A 12,433-nucleotide genomic window follows, 5' to 3' on the forward strand; every position below is an offset into this window, starting at 1 on the left:
TGGGAATGGAAGGTCACTTTGGATGGTGAGCATTACAAGGCCAGCTATCAATTAAGGTGATTTCCCACGTCCATTGGTTGTAACACATATTCCAAGAGATGGTACTGAGGCAGCACACTTTATTTGGGTTGAGGATTGTAGCAAACTGCATATTCCATCTTCTTTATTGCCTCGATTCTTAAAAAGAAAAGAAGTTTTTAAGGTACCCTTTTTAACAAACCAACTAGAGCTAAGAGGAAGCCAACTCATTAAATCTCTTTCAGAAAAAAGAAAAAAAAAACATTTCAAGCTTAAAAGACCAGTATATATATGGACTGCAGAGACAGGCTTCAATGGAATAAACCAGTACTTTGATCCATGGTTAATTGGTTATGGGATAACGCATTCATAGAGTTTACAGTTGGAACAAGAAATTAAAGAAATCTTGATCTTAAGTGGGGAAAAAGATAATCCGTGACATCTTATAAATGTTAATTGGCCACATCTTACTTATTTGTTTAAAATTTTTTATTTAATTTCAATTTTAAAAACTTCATATTATATTATACAAATTAAAAAATTAAAAATATATATAAAATTATTTTTCAAAATGTAAAAATCGAAATAGTATCACACATCCCATAATTAAATTTAAATTGAAAACATGAAACCGTAATTTATGAACTTCGGTGCGGGACCATAGCATGGTCTTCAAATTTTAAGAATTACACATATAATTTACTCGCAAAATTTATACTCATGATTTTCCAAATATACCCTTCCACTCGGACTAAAGTCTAAAACTCGTCTATTTAAAAGCCTGCGCTCGCACTTTTTGATCAAGTCTCCTTTCCCTCCATTCTCTCCTTTCTCCTTTCTCCTTAAGGTAAGCTTTCCTCTCTCTCTCTCTCTCTCTCTTTTGTTTCTTCGCGGTGATTTTAGTGGCAGCCAAACTTTGGCCTTAACCTATCTTCTGATTTCAAATATGTGTAAAAGAGTCGATCACTCTAGGGTTTAGCTAATTTTGATTCGAACTAATTAAATTTTTGGCTGTTTAATAACGTTTGAATTGAATCTGGAATTTGTGATTTTTCGCAAATTTAGCTATGTCCATTTTTTTTTTTTAGTGCGGTTTTAAATATGCAGCTCTTCTACTTTGTTTTGAATTCTGGAATCTTGTGTGCAAAATGAACATAATCATCGCGTTTTATTTGGAAGGCTTTCGAAGCAAACTGATGGATTTGTTTCGTTTCTTGTGTGCTAGACTGATTTGTTTGCACAGTTATGTATTTGTATTTGCTTCTTCTTCTTCTTTTTTGGATTTATGCATTTTATACGCATAGAGGCTTTAAATTACTTTTTATTAATCTTGAATGGGAAACTTAAACAGATCATTATGTTTTATTTGGGAGATTTTTTATGCAAAATGATGTATTTGTTCCTTTTCTTAGATGTTAAGAGTGATTTGTCTGCAGTAGTTATGTATTTGTATTTGCACATACGTTTTGTTTAGTTATTTATTGGATTTATGCAGTTTACACGTGTAGCCTTTAAGTGGCTATTTTACTAATGGGAACTGCCGATGCTGCAAGCAAGGTAATAGGCATCATGGAATTTATCTGTTGATCTTATTGTTGTAAAAAGGGGAAACAAAGAAGAATCTTTTGTCATGGAATCATCTTTCTTAGATGGCATTAGCTTATGAAGAAAGTATCTAAATGCAGGATGTAACTGTTAGGTTGGCTGAGAAAAACCCCATAGTGGTTTTTGTTTTAGGTAAGCCTTTTTTTTTCTTTTTCCTTTTTGTTGTGACTTTTACTAGTTTTAAATTTACCCTTTTCAGCCAGTTAATTTTGTTGTTGATTGATAAGGTGGTCCGGGTAGTGGGAAAGGCACCCAGTGTGCAAATATTGTGCAACACTTTGGTTATACCCATCTGAGCGCTGGAGATCTTCTTCGAGCAGAATGTAACTCTGGTTCTGAAAATGGGTATGGCATGTGTCCCCTGTAAAAGTTAGACGTGCATTCATTTCTTTTTGCATTCTAGGCAAATTTGAAATTTAGCATCAATATGCAACCTATGAACTTTTTTGACTTAAGAGGATTGTTTCTAATGTTGCAATAATTCCTGCACATCATGTGTAGCTTGTCTTTGTTGGGATCCGTTCTGATTTTCCAAAATAAGACTGTGTACATGGAAGATTTTTAACTGGCAAGTTTGTTAGAGGAAAATAAATTTTATCCTTGCAGTTTTTGTATGGGCTCATTTGCATCATCTATTCTGATTAAATTCTAAGGACACACCTCTTTTGGTTCCTGAAACTGAACTCCATGTTTTACATGTTTGTTGCATAGTGACATTAAGGGCAGAAGGGAAGGGATGCATGTTCATGTATGAATCAGTTGTTTTCCTTGAAACCATTTTCCATGTAGAGTATTCTTTATTGTTGGCTTTGTGCAAATGTAATGCATTATTTTCTTTTGGTTTGCAGAACCATGATTCAAAACATGATGAATGAAGGAAAGATTGTTCCTTCTGAGGTAACAATTGAGCTTCTTCAAAAAGCAATGTTGGAAAGTGGTAATAACAAGTTCCTAATTGATGGTTTTCCTCGTAACGAAGAAAACCGTGCAGCATTTGAAGCTGTTGTGAGTCTATTATTCTTTATTCATATAATTTTTCTGTTTATATATCCATGTGCATGTCTTCTACCTTGTCTCAGCATCATTCAGTTAGGTATGCTATCTAAACCAAAGAGTTTAAAATGACTTCAATTACATGCTGAAAACTTGGTGGTTCTGCAGACTAAGATTGAGCCGGAGTTTGTCCTGTTTTTTAATTGCCCTCAAGAAGAAATGGAGAGGCGTATTCTGAACAGAAACCAGGTTAGTTGATGCTCTCTGACAGATTTCTATTGGTTTGAATTAGACGGTTTCCTTGTTTCTTCTCTCTTGCATAATTTTTTGTTCTTTAATCTATTTTTCTTTTTCTTGGTAATGAAGGGAAGAGAAGATGATAACATTGAAACAATAAGGAAGCGATTTAAGGTGTTTGAAGAGTCCAGTCTTCCTGTAATTGAGTACTATAAGGCCAGGGGGAAGGTTCGAGAGGTGAAATTCTTCTTCACTGCAATGTTCTGTTTTTTTCTGAATGATTTATCTGTTTACCTCAACTCAAAAGTTATTGCTTTGACCTTCAGATTGATGCTGCGAAATCCATTGAAGAGGTGTTTGATGCACTTAAAGTTATTTTCACCACAACAGTTGGGAAGGTAAAGAGGTGTAATATTCTCTAGGTGCCCCGTTTTGTTGGAAAACAAAAGTAGGAATGGATATATCGATGCATTGGTTGATATTATAATGTAAAAATTATGTGGTGTAACTTTAATTATCATGTTTGATGTATTGATCGAAGTGTGTTCTACACTGTATTGCCCTCTCACTTGATACTATTTTTGTAAATTTAAACATCAAAATAAATGGTTTTAAGATTATTTAATTGATTGTGAGCCTCTACTTTGGTAAGCAACGTCACTTTAGAAATTATCATTAGTATTATAGAAGCTTTTGAAGTTTTCTAACTTTTATCTAATATCCATTCGAATCATAGTTGTATTGGTGATAGGTATGTTATTAAATGAATGCATTTGTCATAGGAACAAAAAGGATCCCTATTTGATTGAAGTGATGGATGGTATGGTATTTTTCAAAGTCAAGCTGTGAAGCCATATCTCAGGAAAAGTAATATAATAAATTTTTAGAAAAATATTATGTGAAAGAAATTATCATTGCAAGGAAAGAGGACACTATTGTAATAAAAATGTAAAGGAAGATAGTCTGAGACGCGAAACAAGAAAAGTTAAACCCATCCATAGGTTGAACTGGGCACCTTAGGTTTCGGAAGAATAAATTCTGCCTCACTGACATTAGAGATTTGTGCAAAAAGCAGGATATAGAATCTTGCCAATAGGAAAGAGAAAATTTCTATTCAAGTTCTTGCTCTATGATTAAATGTAATAATTGTAGGGAAGAAAAGAGTAACTATCTGATTGGGGGGATGCATAGCATGGTATGAAACCACAAAAAGAGTTGCACGTGTCCACAGCCTTTTTGCATTCCAGAGTTTAAGTTGAAATTTTTGCTGAGATATCCTTTGCTACAAGAACTCAAGAAATATGTACTGCTTTGAGTAACTTATCGTCAACAACTGACATTTGAAGTTTGTAAATTAATTGTTAAAAAGTTTTTAGGATAGCTTTGGTTTAAATGGGTATCAGGAGGATGATTTGAATTTTTCTCAACAGATTAATTACATATAAAAAAAATAGCTTTTGCACAATTGTGAACAAGTAGTGTTTTATATTTAAGGGTTTTAGAGCACTAGAGAATTGGTTGATTAGTTGACATAGCTTTTGCATCTTACACTTCTAAATGATATATATGTTGCATATGCAGGTGGTCACCACCTAGGTGTTGCAACACTACCTGAGATAAAAGAGCAATTAAATAGAGGTGACATCTGTGAATGATACTGACTAGTACTTCTCATTTTTTTTTTAAAGTATCTTTGATTTGCACTTTCTTTATTATGCACACTTTTTCTCACTGGTTTCTTTCCTCCAGGTAGGTTATATTACAGTTTGCTTCATATTACTGTGCCTTGCTGTGGAAGGGTTTTGTGTTATCTGGCATTTGTTTTACATGCTAGCAGGTTAAAATTTATGTGATGAGGTTCATACCTTACATTCATGTCATTTTACTATTATTCTAATAACAGTATTACTATTAGAATCACAATTAATGCTCTCATTTCTCCAATGTATTTGCCTACTTCTTATTCTTTGCACATAAAGTTCCCACTACCAATGCTTCAAAGCTGAGATTCTTATTCTTTGCACATAAAGTTCCCACTACCAATGCTTCAAAGCTGAGATTCTTATTCTTTGCACATTAAGTTGCCACAGTGAGTACTTCAAATTCTTAGCGCACTAACTACCCATTATGAATGCTTCAAAGTAGAGATTCTTATTCTTTGCACTTTAATTTGCCATAGTGAGTGCTTCAAAGCTGAGATTTTTATTCTTTGCACATTAATCGTCATAGGCTGTGTCCTTACAATGCACAAACTGTGGCATTTATGTGTATAGTACTTGTGTCATGATTGAACATATTAAAATTTCCAAATAAGTGGTTCATAACCTCATTGTTTGCTGCTTTATCCTTGTCTTGATACGAGCTCGCCTCTGTTTGCTAATACGCTTAAATATTCTAGCAGGCTGGACACGTGTTAATTGCTACCATCGGGTAGGAGCTGCCTCTTACATTAATAAAAGATCCACTTATGTTACAACAGAAGATTATTTTCATTCAAACTTGAACCGCTAGTGAAAGCAAAAGATCTGCTGACAACAAATTTTCCTTTTAGTGGTTGGCATTAGCACCATTGCTTGAATCCTTTATAAGATTGAAGCTTGATAGAACTTAGTGTAGTTTTATGTCACTTATTCAATCCATCTTCCTGAAGAGCAAAGATCTATATTCATGTTAATTGAAGTAACAATCCAGAACAAAAGAAATAAAGAAGTTGGAGAGAGAGAGAGAGAGAGAACAAGGAGATAAAACTCACATTATCACTAACAAATTTCTCTGAGTTATGGCACTTTGAGGAGAAGTTCACATGCTCCTGGTGTATATTGGAAGTACATGACGTTGATGGAAATTCCACAGCATCTGTTCACTTTTCAGGTAGATGTTGCAATGCTGTTGACTGCTTCAACTTGATCTTCTGTCCTTTTTGTATTTGTACTTATTCACATCTGATTCTTTGTTAAGTCCAACAACATTGCCACCCTTTACTTTCCTGTTAATGTCATAATAATTTCCTTTTGACCTTCTCTGTTAGTTTTTAAGTTTCTGAACTAGTTTAAGTTGGCAAATATGTGTCTCTTTCAGGAATGGTACTCTTCCTCATCAAATTACCTTTAGTTAGTAGTGAGCATACTCAAACTGTTTTGTCATTTTGTTTTATAGAAAACATAGATTTCCAACCTTTGAACTTGTACTTTTTCTGTGGAAGATGGTGTCCAATCCCTTTGTTATTTTACTGTGCTATATTGAAGTCTTAACTTGAAAATACATTTCCTTTGTACGAGTGAGTTTCTTGTAAAAGTTCTGTAATGGAGCTTACTTGATCAGTTCATTACATCGTTGGCACCACTTAAAATACTGCTGGTTGTTGCTGTTGACTTATTCCTTGCGACAGAACATGTTGATCTTTCAGGGGAAAATGCAAGGAAAGATTTGAATAATGTAAGTTTACATATTTGTGTGTATTATAATAACATAGCTATGGCAGCGCTCCTTTTCACCCGTCAAATACATAAAAGCTCTCATAAGGCATTCCCCAAAGGGAAAATGGAAAGAATTTGAAGGTTTATCGTTGTGACTGTAATGCTGGGGTGTTGCCATTCATCGCTAGCACCACTTCAATGGCAAGATTAAAAAAAAAATTTCATGCTAATGGGAAGTAAATGAGGAAGAAAAAGCTTCAATAAGAATGAGGAAAACAAGCTATCCTACCTACATAGATTTTTGTTAGCAATTAGGAAGTAGATTATGTTAAAAAAAATTTACTAGTGCTTCATGAGTTAGCTACTCAGACTCTGCCAGTTACTTACTGCAGGATGCAAGACTGATGATTATTAATAAGTTTAACTTGAAAGATATTACAAAGCTGGTATTCAGAGACCAATGGTCCTACTTAGGTCTAGCTTGACCGATGCTACACCATTGCTACTGCCGGATTTCTCATTATTGTACACAACATTAACCAGAAAAATTGTTACAGATTTTATTGCTGCTGAGAATGAAATCAAATCAAACCCAACTAGTGAGTGAGAGATAGAGAGAGAGAGTGGAGATCAAGCAATCAATTGTATTGTTAAGTATATTTTAACTATGGAGGACTAAACTGGACCAATGGAATGCTTATTTTAACTATGGAGGACTGACTAAACTGGACCAATGGAATGCTCCTTTTATGTTCTTTTTCCAACTATTTTGAATAATCATAGTTCTTTCCTTCCTCCCCACTGTTCCATGAACATATTAAGATTATGAGTACCTGTTATGTTATGTTTTGTTTTCTTTCCTGCTTTCATCTGCTGGTCTTGATGATACAATAACTATCAGGGATTTCTATGTTGCTCAGACTTTGGAGGAAGTGTGTCGGATAAGGATATGTGTCTGACATGGGTGCGTACAATATTTCTATGGTTTTTCCCTTATATTTGGAGGGTCTCGAGGCCCCATTCCCATGCCCACTTTGAGGTTCAGATAAGTGTCTGATACAGGTACTTGAAGAAGCAACATAGGGAGATTTGGCTACCTTGTGAGTTTGTTTATTTTCATTTCACTTCTTATAGTAGTTAGTACTTAGTATTAAACTAGCTTTAAGTATAAGTCCGTTAATTTAACTACTGGATATAATTTCACCAGATGCATCTCTAGGTCTAGCTAGGAGCTTTATGCCAGTACATCTTTATCTTATGTATGTATAGTTGGTTAAGCACTTGGATGGATACTTTCACAAATTACGAGAATTCCTGCTACACCTACAGCGCCTAGTCGCAGATTCCTCTTCTGCAGGTAGACAAATTTCTTCTGCAGATTGTTTTGTTAGGTCATCCTGAATGCCATACCTCATCATAAAATGCCATCCTGTGTAACTGATAGGGTTGCATGTGAACTACGTCTTGCTATATGATCCTGTCTTGTGTAAATAAGATATGAGCTAGAGAGTGATGCTGATACACTTTAGTAGATTCAATCAGTACCATCTTGTTTAAACTAAACATTGAAAAAAATTAGGATGAAAGTCACAATGGTAATAGGTGGCCAATGCAGTACGCAGAGCCTAATGGTAGCCATATGTTGTGTATATTAGATGGTTGTAGGTAGCTAAAATAACCAGCTCTTCATAGTCGAATAATTCGACCTTGGTGTTTACAGTTTTACTTTGGAGGACTTTTGAATTGAGAATTCAAATCCTGTATTTATTTATTTTGTTTAGATGAGAATTCAAACTTAAACCTTCTAATATGGAAAAAAAAAAAACAATAATAATGGTTACCTGAGACAATGTCTCAACTTTCAAAAAGTTACCTGACTGTTAAGAAAGTTGATACTTCCAATGATGAATGGGCACTAAAGTGGGCTTGTATAATTATTAAGTATTCATTTAATAATTATTAATTATATTTTAATGGACATGTGATAACTAAATAAATTTATTTGTGAAATTTAAAAATTTTAGTAACCGATCTATAAAATTATTTTCATTATATATTGTTAGATTATTCATGTATCAACAAGGTAAAGTGAATTCGGGTCTAGATCCTTTCCACTATTTTTGAATCTATTATTTTTTAATACGTTTTTAATCATTATTTATAAGTATAATTTTTTGACAATTTATGAATCAATTTTAACACATGAATTGTGATTAAATATGTGTTAAAAAGTATTAAACAAAAAAGCAATGGAGGGGAGCGTAATTAGGTGAATCCATAGTATAGTTTTCAAGTTTAATTTGTAAGAACCTTAATTTATGGTTTAATTTTTATGATCATTCTGAGAGTAAATAGTTAAATTGCATTACAACCTATCCTGAAAATTATTGGTACATGTTTTATTTGAAAACAATGTGATATTATTATTGGAATTTTTATTACTATTATAGCAAGAAGAAAGTTGTAATTTATCTAATAGGCTAGAGATTGGTAATATTAATTGATTAAAAATGAAAGGCTGTTGTTGTTGAGAACTCGTATCGACCTTTCCAGGCCCCCTCCCCTCTTTCTGATATTTTCTGGACAGAAATGAATATGGGCTGCACCATCGGAATCCAATTGGAATTTCTGATCTCAACACAAACAAATCCATTAATGGGATTGACCTGTATGCTTGGTGCCATTGCATGGTTCATATCGAATTACTATAATATATTCCATAAAGACTAGCTTAATTGAGCTACACATTTACTACTAGTCTTGGAATTGTAAAAGTTATAGTCTACCTTTTTGCAAATTAGATTGTATTTGAGTCTGGAACATGCACTTACCAAGAACTATGTCGTTGTACAAATTTGGAAAGCCTCCTTTCGTATGGGTAGCTTTTTCTTCTTTTTTTTTTATTTTTCAGAATGTAGTGAAAAGGCTGCTCGAGGTTTGAGAGTCTTAAGGGGGAAAGATCTTACATTTTTTATAGTCAAAGATTGGATTCTCAACTTATGGTAAGGATGATTTACGGAATAGATATTAATAAAGTAGAATAGTTATTTTATATAAATAGAATTAAATGAAAATATAATAAAATAATTATTCTATAGTTTGGTACGATAAATAGAATAAGATAAAAATAGTTATTATAATTTATTACAGTGTTTGGTTAGTAAATAATTTAAAATAAAAAAATAAAAATATTTTCATTATATTCATGATTTTTTTATTTTATTTTTTAAATATTAATAATTTATAATTTATTTACAATATTAATAATTAATAATTTAAATGTTAATATTTTATTTATAATTTACTCATTAATGTTATATAATATTAATATTTTATTTATAATTAAAAATATTATTATGATTATTATTTTTTATTTCTTAAAATATTAATATTTTATTATTAAAATATTAATATTTTATTTATAATTGAATCATCAATATTTTAAAATATAAATATTTTATTTATAATTTAAATGTTATTATGATTATTAAAATTTTATTTTATTTTAAATATTAAAAGTTTATAATTTATTTTTAAATATTAAAAATTTATAATTTATTTAATTATCAATAGTTGATAATTTAAGTATTAATATTTTATTTATAATTAAATCATTAATATTATAAAATGTCAATATTTTATTTATAATTTAAATATTGTTATAATTGTTATAATTGTTTATTTTTATTTTATTTTATTTTGCAAAAAATTAATAATTTATAATTTATTTAAAATATTAATAAGTGAGTACTTAATTTTTCCTAAGCTTTTTTTTTTTGAATATATGAGAATAAAACTCATAATAAAATTAATAAAATAATTTATAATTTACTTAAAGTATTAATAAGTGATCATTTAAATATTAATATTTTATCTATGATTTAATCATTAACATTATAAAATATTAATATTTTAACTATTATTATTTGTTTTTATTTTATTTTATTTTTAAATATTAATATTTTTTATTTATTTAAAATATTAATAATTGATCATTTAAATATTAATATTTTACTTATAATTTAAATGTTATGATGATTAGTTGTTTTTAAATATTAATAATTTATAATTTCTTTAAAATGTTAATAATTAATCATTTAAATATAAATATTTTATTTATAATTTAATCATTAATATTTGAAGGGTTGTAAATTTCTAAAGTTATGAGGGCTAATTTAATCTTAACAATTTTAGAAGGTATTCCAGATATGAAATAACTAATGCCAAAGGGAGATGTGGGTGTAGTTAAAGAAGACTCTTTTATCAATTTTAAAGAATAGGTAAAATGGGGGAATTGTCATTCCTTGTCAATTTGCCAACAAAAAAGAGGGGCAAATTGTACCTGGGAATAGCGCAAAGGTTAGTCTCAAAGCGGCAATATCTTGTAGTCGGGTGCCTTCCAACAATCTTTGCCTCAACAGATGGCCGTGTCTACGGGAAACCATACTGGCTTTCACAGAAAGCACAATCTGCCCTTAATTTAGAGGCTAGCGTTAACGGGGAAAAATCTCGCACCCTTAATTGATAGCCAAAGATTCAAGTATGAGCAGGAGAATGCCTTTTCCTTACGAGGCATGCATAGGTTTCAATTTGGGCAATACCTAGTTGCTAAGTGTAGTCCAACAAATCGATGCAAAGATTGTTCACCATATGGTTAATATTTTTTTTTATATGGGGAAAAGAATTCGAACTTTACTCTTTCAATAAAAAATTATGTACTAACCAATAAATCAAATTTTTGAGTACTTATATGGTCAATATGTTTTGTATTAATCACTTCTTTTCGTAGGATGGTATTGGAGCCATTTAGGCATTGACAATTCCTGTTTCATGATCTCATGCCCAAAGGCTCTTGTCTCTCATGTTGGTTGCCTATGTATTGATGTCTTTTGTTATGATAGCTATTTTGACATGTCAATTGTTATATGTTTTTGTCATAAGTTAATTATTTATGATGTGTTTTTTTACATATTCTGTCACATGTTCTGTTATGTATTCTGTCACATGTTTTATCATATATTCATTATGTGTTTTATCATATATGTTGTCGCATAATTTACCACATGTCCTACCACATTTGCACTTCCATAAGGTCATTGTTTCTACTAATTTTGACTTCATGATTTTGATTATGATCTTCAGTTTTACTAATTTCAACATAAGATAGAGAAATATGAAGTTTCCAAGTTAATTATATATATTTTGATAGAAAAAAAAAACAACTAGTCTAAGATGTGAAAATTTTTTTGATTGGATGCAAATTTGGCGTATTGTCATTAGGAGCTATCATTTAGCCGCTAATCCATTTCAAAACTTAATTTTCAAACTTAAATTGGCATGTACCATACCACATTGAGTTTGAGGGTAATGTTAACATGATTATAGTTATAAGTTAAATCAACGTGATTACATTACAATATGATTACGATATTGTTAATTTTCTCTTAAATCATGAAGAATTCCTTATATATATTTCATTAATCTCTTTATAAAATACAAAATTTCTCCTTTGCGTAACACTTGTTGTAAAGTTTGTAAAATATTTCGATAGGGTGGACTCAAACTCATTTTATCAGTTCACTTTACTGCTTCAGTATGCCATTCCACCTGCAATGAACACAGATACAAAAACTTGAAGTGAACTATCTTTGTTATATCATGAACCATTGAGGCTTAAGAAAAACGGATTTTCATAAGATATAATTTTACAAGCCTTTAAAGATAGCAGCCATAAAAAATGGTACCAAAGAAGCGACTGTGTGTGTTAGGAAGCCATTGGACTGCTTGGTTTCTTCCTTGGAATTATGCCGTGGCAGCATTCTCCCTCACTCTCTGAACGGCCATCTGGAATAAAGAAAGGTTGGCTTTAGTTTGCGGCTAAAGCACTGAAGCACAAGCATATATCATATATGTATGATTTTACTTGTGTTATTATTATTATCATAATGATAATAACATAAATTGGAATAAAATGAAACTTTTTTAAATGAATTTCAATTCCTTTATTTGCTATTTGTATAAACTATAAAGCATGTGTTGTTGTACTAATATTTAAATTTTATTCTAATGCCTTTTATAAATTAATAAAATATGATATTCAAATATGAAAGTTTATTTCTAAATTGCACCTTGAGGATTTATTAATGGTCAAAATATCTAAGATG

General features: G+C 31.0%; 1 protein-coding gene across 4 annotated transcripts; it reads left to right on the top strand.

The window, feature by feature from the left end:
- Positions 777 to 5,868, top strand: LOC18586516 (UMP-CMP kinase 3). Of its 4 annotated transcripts, none has more exons than XM_018128592.1 (10): positions 777 to 865; positions 1,514 to 1,575; positions 1,704 to 1,755; positions 1,851 to 1,968; positions 2,472 to 2,628; positions 2,785 to 2,865; positions 2,983 to 3,090; positions 3,180 to 3,251; positions 4,435 to 4,491; positions 5,255 to 5,868. In XM_018128592.1, exons 2-9 carry the CDS (start codon positions 1,549 to 1,551, stop codon positions 4,447 to 4,449), a joined length of 630 nt encoding a protein of 209 aa, XP_017984081.1. In that variant the 5' UTR covers positions 777 to 865; positions 1,514 to 1,548; the 3' UTR covers positions 4,450 to 4,491; positions 5,255 to 5,868. The 4 variants fall into 4 exon arrangements, with proteins under 4 accessions (XP_017984081.1, XP_017984079.1, XP_017984082.1 ...); XM_018128590.1 differs by lacking the exon at positions 5,255 to 5,868 and adding an exon at positions 4,603 to 4,776; XM_018128593.1 differs by lacking the exon at positions 5,255 to 5,868 and adding an exon at positions 4,607 to 4,776.

The sequence above is a fragment of the Theobroma cacao genome, chromosome 10 (genome assembly GCF_000208745.1).
Source record: "Theobroma cacao cultivar B97-61/B2 chromosome 10, Criollo_cocoa_genome_V2, whole genome shotgun sequence".
Lineage (NCBI taxonomy): Eukaryota > Viridiplantae > Streptophyta > Magnoliopsida > Malvales > Malvaceae > Theobroma > Theobroma cacao.